The 17,713-nt window shown below is 40.6% G+C and overlaps 1 protein-coding gene across 11 annotated transcripts in view; it reads left to right on the top strand.

The window, feature by feature from the left end:
• ERG (ETS transcription factor ERG) overlaps positions 1-17,713 on the top strand; it is a 112,927-nt gene that overhangs the window by 79,073 nt on the left and 16,141 nt on the right. For all 11 annotated transcript variants that reach the window (XM_083438700.1, XM_083438704.1, XM_083438701.1 and 8 more), the window contains one exon: positions 12,780-12,997. In XM_083438700.1, the coding sequence (XP_083294826.1) occupies positions 12,780-12,997 (218 nt within the window). The remainder of the gene's footprint in view (positions 1-12,779; positions 12,998-17,713) is intronic.

Genomic DNA, 17,713 nt, shown 5'->3' with positions numbered 1-17,713 from the left:
TTCTAAACAATGGGCCGTCACTGGAATGCTGAATGAAAACATCTCATCCTTTTTTATTAGACAGAAAGCAAACAATGCTATGGAATTTGAACAATGCTGTAAAGGTTTGTCGTAAACAAGATACTGTTTTTCATAGGAATTTGCCATTCTTGAGAATATATATGTATATACCGCATATGTGTGTATGTGTGTGTTTATTGCTGTGATAAACAATAAATACGCTGCCACAGCACTTATGATGATAATGAGCCCGTAGACAGAGACTTCCTGCCTGCATTTCCTATTCTGATAGCTCACCAGATCAGGGAGTACCAATAGAGGAAGTTCTTTGAATTGGAACTTCCTCTTCACTAATATCAGGCTGTATTCCTAACCCCACATACCTGAGAGTAAGCATCAATGAATTTAACAGGACTTACTTTTGAGTAGACATAGTTACGATTATCTTGTACGTCATTGAAAGGCTGTTCAGAAAGGTCCAAAATAAACTTCTCACTTCTTTAGATTTAGAGCACAAAACTGGAAACTTTTGTTGATCCATAGCAATTTTAAAAAATCATTATTAACTGATTGAGAGCCAGCTTTTAGGGCACAACTGTCCTCCCTAGGAAAAACAAACAAACAAATAGCATAGTATCCCACTAAAAACCACATAACACCCCCTGAAAACTGAGCAGCAGTAATTAATACAATAATGGTATTTGATTAGAACAGTAAAAACAGTAGGAATTAATTAAAAGCTAATAATAATAAAAAGCATTTATTAAGCATTCCCCAAAATAGAGCCATTTGTATTATTTGAGGAAGAGACTTGCACAGACTTGGGGGCCTAGAACAATGTACAATGACTGATCTTTTACTGATGTTGTACAGTATATGATTATGTTTATAAAAAGTTTTTTGCTTCTGTAGTTTGGTATTAATGTATTTAGAGAAATTATATTAAACTCAATATTAGTGCTGCTCAGAGTAAACCCACTAAAATTATTGTAAATTACTAATTTAGGCCCATTAATTACACTGGGTTTACTCTGAGTAGGACCAACATTGGCAACAACCCACTTTTATTTTTATTTCCTGAGAGAAAGAAATATGAAAAACATTTAAACTTAGGGGGGAAAGCAGTAAACTCGGATTCTGTAAAGTGAACACAATATTTGTTACTAAATGTGCTCATGTCTGCTGTACTTGTCTGCACCACAGAACAAGGAATTCAGCTTCATTGTGTCTAAATTTGGCACTTGGTGAGGATAAAACCAAATTAGAAAGTGATTCTTCATTAAACTTCTTTATTTTCAAGTTAGAAATAACTCACTTTTAGTGGCTGATGGGCTGAGCAATTTTTATAGTGTTTTTAATTATGCTGTTTGTGTAATATAAAATAATTATTTTAATGCTTTTGTTTAATATACATTATGGTCTTATTTTTTGTTCAACATCTGGTGACCATTTTTTGTGTAGAGTGGTATAGAAATTTGCTGTTAAATAAAGAAGAAAAGAAAATCCACTAGTTTGAGATCAAATCATGAAGATACATTTATTTAGACAGCACAACAAGCAGAGATCGGAGTCATGTCAAAATGTTTGTAATTCTCAATGCATGTACAGCAGGGAGTATGCACCGGGCTTAAGATCATGTTGGTAACCTCAAGTATGTTCCAGGAAAGTATATACCAACCTCAGCCCATTTTAAACTGGTGGTAAGTACTTTCATGACCAATATATGCCTGACTATATCAGCTGACTGGTTTTTTAAAAGTACAATGAGTTGTATTTTGTCATACACATTGTTAGTCATGCTCATAGTAGACCCATTAATGGGCATGACGAATAATTTCAATGGGTCTACTCTGAGAAAAGTTTGGTTACATACAAGCCATAATTTGGAAAACATTCCCAGGATCACTTTAAATTTCCCTCTGGGACTTAACTGTTAGTAACCTGTTGCACATAGCAGTAGTCATGGTATTGAAATGTGACTGCGTAGTCTACACAGAAACTGGGGTTGCCTTTAATGTTGTTTATAACAGTTGGGCAGAACTTGTCAGGTGAAGGTTAATTGCACTCCAGTTAAAGCAGTTCTCTGCACAGATGGGTTATCAGGACTGAACACTCATTACAAGATTAATCTCATTTCCGACAAGACTTCCCTTTCCTTCAACTGATTTTGCTCAGGCATTGGACCTGTCATCAGCCGTTAAGAGAAGGGTGGATTACCTCTGGGATATTTAATGCTTGTGTGCCATGAAACAATACAAAATGTGTGTCATATCGGCAAAGAACATCTTTAGGAGACAGCACATTTTCATAGCATTGTGAAGGTCGAGATTCATAAACAACTGAAACAATTGCAGTGCTTTGAATTAGCTCTTTTAATGAACCCAGGTTTAAGCAGATTCATCTTGAGATCTCCTTTCAGATGTCAGTGCTGTTCCAAACAGATTGTGGATTTATGAGTTTCGCTCAAAATATTTTGCCCTGATAGCTCACAAAAACCATCAAACTATCCATTTTTGGAAAATGGAAAGCAGGACAGTTTCCGTTAAAAGTTGTTTTGGCCAGAAGCAGTTGTATAAATATGGAAATGTAAGGATGCCCAAGTTCATGCAAGCATGATTAAAAGGCACAGGAGAAACACTTGGGGAAATCACACTCTGAAGAACTAAAGGAGCCTCTACATTATCTTGCATACCTGCTTCTTGGGTTTTATTTTCAAACTAGGTAGGCTTCTGTTTTCTCCACAGGCTGAATATATAATCCAAAAGCAATATTGGCCAGAAAAGTAATGAGTAAAATAGACAAAACGAAAACACACACACACACACTCTCTGTATGTGTGCTTGTGAAAAACAGGTACCACCCAAACTGCACATGATCAGGATTTAATCTGTTAACATTTGCTGTTGTTTTGATCTAATTAATGGCTACTGTATTATGTTTTATTTAACAAAATGTTTTCTTCTTCTTCTTCTTCTTCTTCTTCTTCTTCTTCTTCTTCTTCTTCTTCTTCTTCTTCTTCTTCGGTGATCACTTGTGTCTGAGTAAGATTGTCTTCCATGAACATGTTAACTAGCCCCTCCCCCATTTCGGGGTGAGCAGAGTGGATCTTAAATAGGACTGCTCAGTCATGGATACAGCTGCCGAGCTACTCAACTTACTCATTCCTTGAGTCAGAACAACTGAATCTGTATCCACCACCCATATGACTAGGGGCCTCCAGATTTCATAGTTCTGCCCCCATTGCCATTTGCCCACCACCAAGGGACTTCTTTGGGTTTGGGATGGGTTTTTGGAAGGCGCCTGTGCGTGAATTTATGTGTGTAGATCAGTGCATGCTGACCAACGCACACTGGCAAGTGTGGCCAGCAGCCAGGGTCAATGTGAGTTGTAGTTCAGCGACATCAGGGAGGCCAAACACTCCACTCTCTGAAATATTCAAATGTTAAGTATTATTATTTAACAAACCATCATAGATCAGATTTCAATGCAGAAACAGCCCCAGAAAGAAGAGAGGTGAACTTTTAAAAAACAGTTTTTAGAGTTTTGTCTTCAGGCATCTTATTTCAATATGTGCTTTAATTTAGACAATTATTTTCATGATTTTTTAAAAGCAGAATTCCTGAAAACAAAGCACCTTAATCCCAAACCTGATTTTGTAGTTTTCTCATTATTATTATTATTATTATTATTATTATTATTAATTCTGATCTCCCATAACTTCCAATATTTATTCAATGAAAACAGGGGCGTCCCATTCCATAATGATCATTTTATTATTTATATGCCACACAACTTATTGGGTTGCCCCAGCACTCTGGGCAGCTTCCAACATATAAAAAAACATAATAAAACATTAAACATTTTAAAAACTTCTTTATACAGGATTGCCTTCAGATGGCTTGGGGGTTGGATAACTCCATACCCTCCAACATTTTCCCAATGAAAGTAGGGACATACTAAGGAAAAGCGGGATATTCCGGGATCAAGTAAAAAACCGGGATGGATTCTCTAAATTAGGGATGTCCCTGGAAAATAGGAACACTTGGAGGGTCTGGCCTGCATATTCAGTAGTGGGGGGTGCTTGCCCAGATTGAATATACTTAGAAGCCTGCCATATTTTTAATACTACTTAGGTTGCAATACCCTAACCATTTACCTGGGAGTAAGCGCCACTGAATGGAATACAACTTACTTCTGAGATGGCAGGTATAACATTGCATGGTCAATGTGCTTAGAATTAGAATGCCCGTCTCCCTATCACAATGGTTTTGAACCAGTGTGCTGTGGCACCCTGGGGTGCCTTGAATAGTGGTCAGAGGTGCCACTGGCAGCATGGACCTCCATACCTCCTCCCTTCCCTCCCTCCTCTGATGCCCTCTCACACCAATGGCCCTGGCTACAAGATCTCCAGGCAAATGTTGCCTCTGGGGCCAACCAGGGGGTTCTGGTTGCCAGGAGCTGAGGCATCCTCGGAGGAAGCAAGCAAGTGGGTGAGGACCCCTGAGGAGAGGGGAGAGGAGAAGATGCTGGGGGAACCCTCCACAAGAGAGGGTGACCAAAAAGGGGTGAAGGGCAGAAGGATTGGTAGGCAATGGGCAACATAACCGGGCTGCTGTGACTCAGAGTGTGTTTCCTCACAGGGGAGTTGCAGAAAGATTGTAGTTGGTCAAGGGAGCCATGGACTCTAAAAGGTTGAAAACCTCTACCATATCCCCAACACTGGCATTTATAGAAATATAGCAAAATGATAATAAAATTATTAGCTATGCAGTCCTAGAGAAGTCAAAGGATCCATGCTAATAATATAAATGTACATAATTTTATGAGTAAAATGGGGAAGGAAAACATTGCCCTGAAATCATTGATTTTATAGACCTGTGTGAAAATGGTCAGCGGATCAGCTACCTATATGAGAAAAATCGCAGGGGAAACTTCAGGCAAGAGTAATCTATTACAGCAAATAAAAAGGAATTATAGATTTGGAAGGGACTTCAAAGGACAAATAGTCCTGCTGCTGCAGGGAATCCATTCATAGCCTCCTTGGTGGGGGGGCCATCCAGCAGCTGCTTAATAACTTCTAATGAAGGAAAATGCACCACCTTAAAAGGTATTCTGCTCCACCATCAAACAGCTCATACTATCATAGAAGAACACATAGCCTTATCTGGAGCTAAGTTTATTTTGGGCATTCTGATATAACCAAAATAACACAACTTGGCAAAGATCCTGCCTGCTCTGTAACTTCCATGAAACTTCAGTAGATTCCAAAACAGAAAACAAAATATTAATAATACCAATCAACAGGCTAGCAAGTATGTTTACACAGTACTTCCTGTCGTGACCTCTAGCCAGCAACTGTTATTTGCTTCTGTAAGAAGCCTTTCCATTGACTTTAAAGGGTTCTGGATCTCGCAAGGACAAAAGGCAGGAGGAAAAGGGTAATAAGAGGAGAATTCTAGGCCATGCCTATGGTCAACTGCCCATAAATTATTGTGAGCACAATGGAAACAAAGGTGTCAGGCCACAGCAGTCCACTGAAAACCTATTTATTGAATCAAAGTCAAGAATACCCTGAGTTATTCCAGGACATGCCAACAGATTTTTATCATTTCCAAAATAGTGTTAAAGGCTCAAATCGTATCTTCATAAGCTCTGCATATGAATTTCATATTGATTATTCAATAGCGGCACTTTGCACAATTTCAGAAGCTGTGTTCTTTAAGGCTGCTTCCCCAGAAATGGAAATCTACTGGGCAAGTCATGAAACAATAAGCCCCGTCTCCATACGACACAAACATACACTTATACACTGGTCAGTTTTTGCACCATGCCAAACCAAACCATGGCTAAGTGTGAAAGAGCAAGTGTGCTGGTGCACATTTAGAAAATTGCATTTGCTCCTTTTCCAGTCCAACTGTGACTGTGGGTTAAGCCATGGTTAGATATAGGGCTATGTCCAAACTCAGACCCGTTTTTAATTTTAATTATTATTTATATCCTGCCCTTCCAAAGAAACCCAGGGCAGCAAACACATAAATGGTAAAACAACTAAAATATCTAAAAAGATGCACAAAGCAATTCCAATACAGATGCAGACTGGGAAAGATCTTTTCCTTGAAAAAGGAAAGTCTTCAGTAGGTACCAAGAAGACAACAGAGGTGGCACCTTTCTAACATTTAACAGTCCATCTCACTACAAACCATGAGCTGTAACCAAGGTTTGTTCTTGACTTGCCACTCATGGCTTATCTGAGTGAGACAAACTATAAACTCAGGTTTGGATGCAGTAGCTTAGTTCCTGGTAGCACAGTGGCATCAGGCCCAAGGGAGGAGCAATTTTCTAAATGTTCACTATAGTTTTAAGCAGCATTTAGAAGAACCAACGTCCATAGAAAACTGCCTGCTTCTGATATCTTTTACTGAAGATCTGCTCTAGATGACTCAACCTTTGGAGGTGAAATTGATGACTACCCAGGACTGGGCCTTTTTTGTAGTGGCACCTCATTTGTAGAATTTCTTCCCAGGGCACATTTGTGAAGTATGCATTATCATTTAGATGCCACTTAAAAGCTCTAACTTACCGAAGCATTTGATGGCATTTAATTTAGAGATTTATACTGATTGTGTTCTCTTTTGACTGTTGTTTCTGAGAACTGCTGTGAGTGTATTCTATAGTATTGTCTTGGCTATAGCTGTTGGTTAGTGAATCATAGACTTGTAGAGTTGGAAGGGATCCCAAGGGTCATCTGGTCCAGCCCCCTGCAATACAGGAATCTCAACACACAGTTCCCCATCCAACTTGAAACCATACCAATCCCTTCTTAGCTTTGCAAACGTGCTAGCAGTTTTATTGCATTTATTGGGATGCGGGTGGCGCTGTGGGTTAAAGCCTCAGTGCCTAGGGCTTGCCGATCGAAAGGTCGGCGGTTCGAATCCCTGCGGCGGGGTGCGCTCCCGCTGTTCGGTCCCAGCGCCTGCCAACCTAGCAGTTCGAAAGCACCCCCGGGTGCAAGTAGATAAATAGGGACCGCTTACTAGCGGGAAGGTAAACGGCGTTTCCGTGTGCGGCTCTGGCTCGCCAGAGCAGCGATGTCACGCTGGCCACGTGACCCGGAAGTGTCTTCGGACAGCGCTGGCCCCCGGCCTCTTTGAGTGAGATGGGCGCACAACCCTAGAGTCTGTCAAGACTGGCCCGTATGGGCAGGGGTACCTTTACCTTTACGTTTAATAAAGAAAAGCTTAACCAAAAACCTTGGCTTGGACAACACACTAAGCCAAATCTTCACTTGGCTGAGCATGGTGTGGGTCAAAAATGGCCAGGGAGGAGGAGTAAAGTGGTTGCAAGCTCCTCTCCAGAAGCCTGTCCTGGTAAGCCAAAGTTTGTGGTGTTGTCTGATCAGGCTCATGGCTTGTTTCCCCCCAGACAAACCACAGTTGATAAGCCAAGAGGAATAGCACAGCAACCCAGGTGCTAGCTTGTTTTTGTCCATGGGTGGCACAGCAACAGCAAGATGAGCCCTGTGGGAATTCAATCAGCAGCATGCCTCCGCATAGTGCTTGTGCAAACTATTGTTTTTTTAGCTCACTAATTTTACAATTTGGATGAAATTCAAATGAAGCAGAAAGTTGGAGCATATTGCCTGAAATCTTTTTAGTAATTGAGAGGTCTAGTTTATGTGTATCTGTGTGTATCAAAATCAAAAGCTCATTTGTTTTTCACTGTACATTTTGAGTCATTGCTTATTATAGTAATCCGTATTATATACCTCTTGGGTGCAAAGGAATGCGTTAAATCCTGTGGAAATGAATGAGGCCCACATACTATAAAAATACGTTGGTTTGCACAGTGAAGACAACTGAGGACTGAAGCTCCTTGGTCCTAGTTTTTCAAATGTACTTTCTTCACAGTTAAAGAGTTATTTGACTTCAAAATTCACAGTCCACTGAGCTTGCTTGCATGAAACAATCTGCTATGTGACATAAACTGGCATGATATACAGTATCAGGGTGCTTCCAGACAGGGGCTTAATACTGCAAATGCCCCCCCCCCCCCGAAATCCCAAATGAATCACTGGCAACAAGCTCGATTTTCTGCAGAAAGGGTAAATCCCAAATGGGAGCAGGCATTATGAGCTAATATTTTGATACCAGTATCTTTTAGATGCTGCAAAAATCTTACTGTGCAGTAGGAGTACCAATCCCACACTAAACACAAATCTGTTAGTACTCTCAGTAGTGTATTTAAATTGTTACTGCACTAACTATATTCATGGCATTAAGCACAAGCTGTTTATCACCCAGAATGTTTTGTTGGTTTCTTGTACTATTGTGTTCCTGGAAGTGTAAGAGCCCTAGTGCACTTCAGTTGGGTTTCTGGGCAATTTTGAAACCTCAAAGCATTTGAAATCACTGGCAAGATGCCTACTGCATATTTACAATTACACAGCTCTTTTACTTTTAAGGTTCCTCCTTCCTTTTTTCTTCAAGTCTCTAGGCACAACCAAAACAGCGGGTTCTTTCTTTTTGGTATGCTGCATTGTTCTGTGGAAGTGGGTTGCTTGGAGTTCACACTTTGTTTTCCTGTTGTTTTTCTGGGAAGTTGGCTGTGCTGCAAAAGATATGGGACTAATTTGTAGGAAATGGATTTGTTTGGGGAAGCAATAAAAGAGCCACTGCTTACACGCTCCCTAAATGTATGTTTTAATGCATGGCACAACTTAATGCCTGCAGAAAAACCTGCAGTCCGCTGACCTCCATAATTTTATAAAAACTTTTCTTTGACCTTCCTTCCTTCCTTTTGCTCTATTATTTTTAAGAGTAGAAAATAAACAAAGTGGAGTATTTCCCTTCAGATATATCTTGAAAGTGGCTTGTTACATAGTAACAACAATTAGTGATGAATGGTTGCTACGTTGTGGCTGTGTTCTAAGATTTGAGGGAAAGCAGGTACTGTATCTTCATAGTTGGTTGTGCAACATATGACTGCTGTAGCCATCATCCATCAGTAATGATTGCCAATCTAATACCTCATCTAAATATTCATTAAAAAGTACCACATGCCTCTTTTAAGACTTTTCCACCTCAGAATGTCATTAGGAAGATGATACATTTGAATGGAACCTCACAATTTAAAAGCACAGACAAATTAGCATTCCATACAAGGAGTTTTTGATATGGTACAGTCATTCAGTCATACAATTTGAAACCAGCATTCTGGAGTGCTACATTCTTGGTAGTGTGCTTTTCGTGAACACATACATCAACTGTAAGACAGCCAACTTTTTAATCCTTTTATTGATTGGGAGAGTCACAGAAAGGTAGTAAAATAGCTAATATAGACACAGTATTCTCAGATAGATGGATGGATGGATGGATAGATGATAGATAGATAGATAAATGATAGATAGATAGATAGATAGATAGATAGATAGATATGATAGATGTACAGTGGTACCTCGGGTTAAGTACTTAATTTGTTCCGGAGGTCCATTCTTAACCTGAAACTGTTCTTAACCTGAAGCACCACTTTAGGTGATGGGGCCTCCTGCTGCCGCCGCACCGCCGGAGCACAATTTCTGTTCTTATCCCGAAACAAAGTTCTTAACCTGAAGCACTATTTCTGGGTTAGCGGAGTCTGTAACCTGAAGCGTATGTAACCTGAAGCGTATGTAACCCAAGGTACCACTGTACTATAAATATCACCAAAATCGAAAACTTGAGTACAAATACACAGTCCACTCTCGTACACACACAGAACCAATATGAATCACCCCTCCCATTTCCCTAGGTATATAGCACATGACTGAGCCATTACAAATATTGGGTGATCTCTGTGTCTGCTACATTACTATCCATTCCTTTCTCACACCGGGGTACAAAATCCTAAAATAACTTGATAGACATCTACAGACCTCCTAATTCCAGTAGTACCCTGGTGCACTGTGTGTGCACCTCCCACCAGGAGTTTTATACTGAAGGGTGAATTATTTCTAAGTTTCAATTTTAAGTAGGTAAGTTATATTTTCCAAACTGGCAATATAATTATGGCCTAGGGAGGTTAAGGCAACATTTTTCTTACTTTTCATGCCAAGAAGTTTTGTTGTTCAGCTGCCCTGTCATGGATAAGATAAGATAAACTTTATTTGCATTAGCCAACGGCCATAGCAACATAAAACAAGCAATATATACAAATAAAATAAATACAAATAGAAAAAGACAGCAATGGGTAAAAAGGGCAATCAAATGGCCAAGATTATCATTCAGACAGTGGCCCTTAATCTCATTGCACCCTTGATAAACCTGTCATGGATATTGTTATGAAGTTTGTGTGCCACCCCCCAAGCTCTGCCGAGCGGTAGCAAGATACCAGGGGGTTCCAGGGTTGTGTTTCCATTAAGAAAAAGGAAGTTCTAGTGTCTTCAAGAAATATGGTTTATTGTATACTTGTTTACACCTGGAGTCTTCAATGGAGGGGGTGCACAGTATTATACCCCAAGAGTGTCTCTTGTTGCATAACTCATAACTTCAGCAGGCTTGAATCCAAAGCAGCAGTCAGCCATGGTTCCTGGTCTCTTGGTGCAGCCTTCTCCAGCCAGTGCCAAAATGGTTTGCCTACTTCCTCCTTTTTGTTCCCAGAACACCTTTAGATTTCAAAAAGGATACATTTTCCTGTGACATCACACCCCACCTTGCCAGTTCTCTTGCCTCTGTCCATTCCTGGGGTGGGTTGGGAAAGGGACAGTTCTTTTGCATTTCCAATGGCCCATAATGGCTCAGTACTTACCTAGCCAGGCGAGGCTGGTTTGCATAAGCTAACCCAGGAATTTCCTGTCTGGCACAGTTTTGCAGCTTTTATTTTCCTTCATATCCCAAATATTCTCTAAAGGCTACCATTTTATTCATTTCTACCATTCATTCACAGACCCTGGTATACGCTAGATCAGGGGTAAGCAACCTTTTTCAGCCATGGGCTGGTCCACCGCCCCTCAGACCATGTGGTGAGCCGGACTATTTTTGGGGGGAGGGGGGGAAATGAACGAATTCCTATGCCCCACAAATAACCCAGAGATGCATTTTAAATAAAAGGACACATTCTACTCGTGTAAAAACACTCTGATTCCCAGACTGTCCGTGGGCCAAATTGAGAAGGCGACTGGGCTGCATCCAGCCCACAGGTCTTAGGTTGCCTACCCCTGCCCTAGATCTATGACAATATAATAATTTAGTTGTACTTAGTCTGATTTGATAAATCAGTTTCACAGAGGCAGAATACATTTCAGATGTATTCAACTCCTTACACACGCATTTTAAGCTATATCACCTGTACACATACTGCCCATTTGCACAAGCGATGCTTACATTTAATTTCACTTTTCATGTTTCCTTCATCTGTAATCCTAATGTAAAACCTGCATTGGCTAGAAATACATTGGATTTATCTCCTATTTTTCATACTGGATGAACAATATCCACAAGTCAAGTGACGTATTCCAGATTCAAAGATAATCTTCATGCCACAGGTCCAATTTTACAGCAGACTATTATGTGGTTGCTATTTTGAAAATTGGGGAAATTGGGAGGAAGAGCTCAAGTATGCTATAATGTTTGATGACAGTCTCACTTGCTAGCAATTTAATGCAACAATTATATGCATGCCTACTCAGAAGTAAAGTTGCACTGAGTTCCGTGAGACTTACTGCAGATAAGTGAGTGAAGGACTGCAACCTAAGACAATTACTGGAAAGTCATAGGCTTAGTTCTGGTAAAGCAGAACTCATGGAAATAATGTTTCCATTTAATTAGATATTTGTATTTACTTCCTCATAAAAATAGCTAGAATAAATAGGTATTAATATTGAAATCATTCATTCCCCCACCTTCATTTGGATAACATGTCCACATACACACCTGCAACAAGGCTGAAACTTTGCATTCCTCAGTTTGCTTGAGGTCTGGCATTACTCATCAGAGAAGAGCTTTCAAAAGCTACGGAATGGCTTTGTGCTTTAAAAATGTATGTGCAGAGCAGCAAAAAAGGCACACAGCAGCAATTCATTTTGTGGCTGCGCTACAGAAAAAGAACTGAAGTGATACATTTTTCATCTTGGAGAAGCACATATCCAGCATCTGCTGCTGTTTAATTTACTGTTGTTAACACCTTCAGTGAAAGGATTTGCAATTTTCCCTAAAAACACTCCAATGACTGGAACAACAAGACCCAACCTCTTCAGCTGGAATAAACTATGTAATTTAGAACAACTTGCAGTACTTAATTTGTATACCTTTTGGCTCTTCAACTTTTCCCCTTGTTGTGGTGATGAGGCTTGTTAACTAATTGGAAATTGTATAGGGTTTTTTGTGGTTTTGTCAGAGAGCAAATCATTCTAAGGACCATGAAGTGAATATTGTAGTTTACAGTTATATAAAATGTACAAAGTGTTGTTAAGGCTGCTAAGAGTTGTTAGGAGATCCCTAGTCTCCACACACAACTACAAATCACAGTTCCCTGGTTGTTAAACAACTCTGGGAACTATCGTTCTGTGAGTGGAATAGGGGTATCCTAATAACTCTCAACACTCTTATCAAACAGTTAACAAACTGCAGTTCCCAGGATTTTTTGGGAGAAACCATGGCTGTTTAAACTGGTATGATACGGCTTTAATTGCATAGTGCAGATGGGTCCTTACTGTCACTGCTGTGGATCAAAACCTTAAAGTTCTGTACAATATGCATAACTTTTCTCGCAGGTCATTTTGTTGCTTTCTCTTCTCTGGATTTCAGGAAGCATTATCAGTTGTGAGTGAAGACCAGTCTTTATTTGAGTGTGCCTACGGAACTCCCCACCTTTCTAAGGCAGAGATGACAGCCTCCTCTTCCAGTGAATATGGGCAGACATCAAAGATGAGTCCACGTGTTCCCCAGCAGGACTGGTTATCGCAACCTCCAGCCAGAGTCACCATCAAGATGGAATGCAATCCAAATCAAGTTAATGGCTCAAGGTAAAAAGAAAAAGTTTAAAGATTCTTTCTTTGCATCTGTTTGGGCAAGGCTTTTCTCTCTGAATCTTCCTGAATCGAAGAATTAGGAGCAGGCCTAGTACTTAGATGTTGTCTCATTTACCAGGTAGACAGGCAAACAACACCAAAACTAAGAGATCCAATGCTTATTTAAATGTGGGTTCTCTACTAAAGGAGGCAGATGGAAGGTGGAATAAATAATATTCCCAAAGTGCTTTATAAAAAAGTGCATTTATGCAGCTCAAATTTTTGTAACATCCTAGTGCTGCTTGCAGAATGGCAAGTGGATTGAGGGAAAACAAATAACAGTAGGCTTAATATTCAGTATATTGAACAAGAGTGCAACTTCTCTTTAGCTATTTCTTAATTAGCTCCAAATTTTGTGTTTTTGTGTTATGAGCCCATTTGTGGCTAACCTCCCATGCAACCTGTTTTTCAAAATGATTTGCTGTGAAGAAGATTTGCATCAACAGAGCACTTTCAAAATGAGGGTGTGAGACCACACTTCTGCTTGCATCACTGCCCCCCCCCGGGAAAGCCCACTCTTTACTGCTGAATTAAAGCAAACATCAATCAGTTTTTCAGCAGATTGACATTTGCTCCAATTCAGTGGTAAAGCATGGGTTGTTTACCCAGGGAAAGCAGTGGAAGAACTGGGAAATGACTTGAACCCATGCCTAGAAAGCACAAGACAAGCAGGAAACCCATTGAACCCATGCTTTGTAGACAAGGGACAAGCAAAAGTGTGGACAAGCCCCATATTTAATGTTGTTCCCATAGTGGGCTAAAGGAGCTGTAGACCAAACACCATTCAAAATTATATGCTATCTTTTTGCTTTGGGGCAGAAGCATGCATTTACAAACTTTAAAAAAGAAAAATGCTTTGGTCAATTTCCGCATATTAGAGTTATCCAAATGCAGCTTTAATCCTTATAAAATTACTTGTGTGCATTGGCTCTCATGTCTGAAACAGACTAATTGCATTGGTAAATTTCCAGGTCATTATCTGGGCTGTATGTTGGAATCTTTTGATTCTGCTGCCATGAGATTTTGGCCATAAATGCATCATGTTCTAGGTTACCAAAAGTTCATCAGTAATACAGGCTGATTTCATTTTGAGTGGCCCTCAAATTCTCATGATATTTTAAAATGTGCACTTTACAAACGAAGCTAATATGGAATGTATAGTAAACTGATGAGTCCAGCTCTACGTACCATTAGGTACAGTGAGACAACCACTTCACCTGATAGACACTTAGTGCCAGCAGGGGCAGCGCCTTCCCCCTAGTGATCCCTCCTGAGCCTTCCCAACAGGTTGCAAGAGTAATTCCTCAGAAGAGGGCAAAGCATCAAAAACCCATGGACCATATTGTGAATTCAAATAAAATAAAATTAGCTCTAACCTCAGTTCTTGGTGTTTGGGAATGGTGGACATATTTGGCCTTATGGCAGAGGCAGTTTACTAATGTAGATTATGTTTGGTCTACCTACAGATATGGAAAAAAAAGTTTCATTAAAGCAAATTCTGTGCATGTTCAGGGGTATGATGCATCTTACGGGCAGCAAAACGTCTTGGTAGGTCTTCAAAACTAGAAAAATGTAAAGCTCTGGTGTAGCACAGTCTTCAAATATCCGCGAGTTCTTATTTCAAGTAACAAATTCTCCAGACATTCAGAACCTTGGTTTGATGCCAGGTGTCTAATCATGGAGGAACTGTGCTAGTTTTATTCATGCAGCCTTTTGGTCTCAGTGGGCAAGCATAAGCTAGAAATTCAGGTGTTGGAGGGGCCCCCAAGGAAAGTTGTTGGTTCAGGCATTTAATAGACCTACTAATGTTGGAATTGCCTCGATGAAATGTGATTTGTTCTCAACTAGTGGTCATTATTCATGTAAGCAAGTACATCTCCAAGGATAACCTAGTTTAGCTGATATTTTGGTTCAGCTTAGCACAGAAAGTGTGGAATTGTGTTGGTTGGTTGATTCCATTTATATCCTGCTTTGTCTCAAATGATTTCTATGTGGGATCCCCACCCCCGTTTTATTATCACAACCATCCTGCGCGGTAGGCTAGACTGGGAGATAGTGATTAACCTAAAGGCAGCCTATGAGCTTTGTGTGTGAGTAGAGATTTAAACCTGGACACTAATGCAGGTGTAGCCAAAGAGGTACCTTCTGGTTGTTTTGAACTCCAACTTCCATCAATCCACTGTAGCATAACAATAGTGAGGGATGATGGGAGTTATAATCTAGCATCTGGAGGGCATTGCATTGGCTACCCCAGCTTTTACCACTACACCACACTGACTCTTATGTGGTTCACACACCACACACACACACACACACACACACATATACACTGTTCTGCTTATGGGCAGCATGCTCTTGTTTTGGCAGCTTCAAACAACATGAGATTTCCTACTCTCAGAAGCAAGCATAGGAGGGCTGTGGCTTCCAGCTCACTCTTTATTTTATGGAACCACAAGCACAATGTGCTTACAAGTTCTCGAAATGAAATACAACTTGGGAAATGTAATCCATTGCCATTATAATAGAATTTCTATGAAATAATAAAAGGAAAACAAGGAAAAATGGATTTAGAAACTTGTAGGCCAACTGGGAAGCTATTGTGGTTTTGGTATTGGTACCAGCATATCAGATTTCAGAATTCTCCCAGCACCAATATAATTGTAAATTAAGTATATAAGGAACATCATTTTGTAACTGCCAAGCTAGAGCTCCCACTCCCTCAGCCCTTTCTTCACTCTAACCTCATACACAAGAAATATTGAAGTGTCTGCTCTAATGGAGAAAGGATCATGTGTAGTAAAACTTAAACCAGCTGTTTCCCTCCATGCAAAAGCAAAGAGCAGCGCTGGTAATATTTATAGCTTGCCTGGCCTCCAGTGAGCCAGATGCTGACTGCCTTAATTTGCTATGATGGCCTTAAGGCACAAAGCAGCTGGAATGTGCAAAGGAATCAAGGAAAGAGGGAAGGGGGATGAGTGGATGGCCTTCACGTAACTTTATTATGGTGTCAAAAACATAGAGTACAATGTACTGTATGTGCATCTTGATAAACACCCATCTCTCATTTATCTGAAGTTATTGCTACTTGTCTGTAGCATTTTGATGTGTCAAGTTGGGCAAGGCACTGGTACCATTTTTGACCAGAAACCAGAAGGAAGAATGGATTCCAAAACATGTTGGGCTATAGTTTGGGCCCAGGTTGTGAATGAATTAGAGCTAGGCTTCGCTCTTTGCCAGGCGCACTTCCCTGTAGACTGCTTTTCTGTTATTAACAACTGTCCTTTGGCTATTCAGAAATCAAACAGATTTTCCTTAAACAAGCCTTTACCTTGTAGGCAGCTTCCTTCCTGATATTTGTAAGCTATCGGCTGCCTATATGTTAGGTTTTCATCTTGGTATGTTGGGTTCCAGTTGTGCCTACCCTTGTTCAGCTCAGGACTTACACCATGCATCAAACTTCAGATACACAAACCCTCTACAATTAGTTGATTCATACTTTTTTCTAGAAACAAAGTAATACCAGACTTCAAATAACAAAATCCACATACTCATGTTGGCAATGGTACAGGGCACATCCGCATTTAAATGGCTAGGTTTCCTTACAATGAGCATGAATGTGGAGAGCCATTCTTTCCTCAACTTCTTCTGTGTCTATTTCAGGGAAATCAGGCCAATAAAAGAAAACACAAAATAAAGTGTGAATTGGCTCTAATGAGACTGGTATTGCAGTGCGTAAAGTAAAAATAAGTGATTTAGCTGCATGTGAAATGAGGTACCGTATTTTTTGCACCATAACACTCACTTTTTTCCTCCTAGAAAGTAAGGGGAAATGTCTGTGCGTGTTATGGAGGGAATGCCTATGGGTGGCGGGGGGTCTGCTGCAGTCGTGAGCAGAGGATCCATGGTTCCCCTTCCTTCCCTCCTCCGCGGCTCTCTTTGAAACAGCAAAGCGGGAGAAGAGCCGCTGAGTGGGGAGGAGAGAGGGACAGATAGCCTGCTTCTTTAAAGGAGCAAAGTGGGAGAGGAGAGGAGCCACTTACACGAGTGTAAGCGGCTCCTGTCCAGTTGGTTTCTTTAAAGCAAGCAGGCTCTCTGTCCCTCTCTCCTCCCCACTCAGCTCGCTACATAGCAGCAAAGTTTTTCAGCTTGCTAAGGCAGGGATGAGCCGGAGGAGGGAGAAAAGCAGAGTCTGCTTGCTTTAAAGGAGCAAAGTGGGAGAGAAGAGGAGCCTTATCCCCTTCTCCCCTCTCCTGCATTATTAGCAGCATCCTTCTCCACACACCCCACGTGTGTTCCTTGTCCCTTGAGTGCTTTTCCTTCCCTCCCCACTTAAAACGTGGTTACAAAGCACGGACCCACATGGATCCTCAGGATTTTTGCATTGGGCTACTCCAAACTCACTGTCAGATCACATGTCTGTGGCCACAGCATGAACCACAAAAATCATACATCCACTGTTTCATTTAGAATATTTTTTTTCTTGTTTTCCTCCTCTAAAAACTACATGCGTGTTATGGTCGGGTGCGTGTTATAGAGCGAAAAATACGGTATATCCATTTTGTCCATCTTTCCCCACATTTTTCTCTCTCACTACAGCTGAACTAAGTTCTCATGAGTTTCAGAGCACAGGTGCTTATTTGTTTGGATGTTGGGGGCAGGGGTTCAGATCTC

The sequence above is a fragment of the Podarcis tiliguerta genome (assembly GCF_965153285.1).
Source record: "Podarcis tiliguerta genome assembly, chromosome: 4".
Taxonomy (NCBI): domain Eukaryota; kingdom Metazoa; phylum Chordata; class Lepidosauria; order Squamata; family Lacertidae; genus Podarcis; species Podarcis tiliguerta.
Note: the sequence above shows the minus strand (reverse complement) of the source record. Positions and strands in the feature narration are given on the sequence as shown.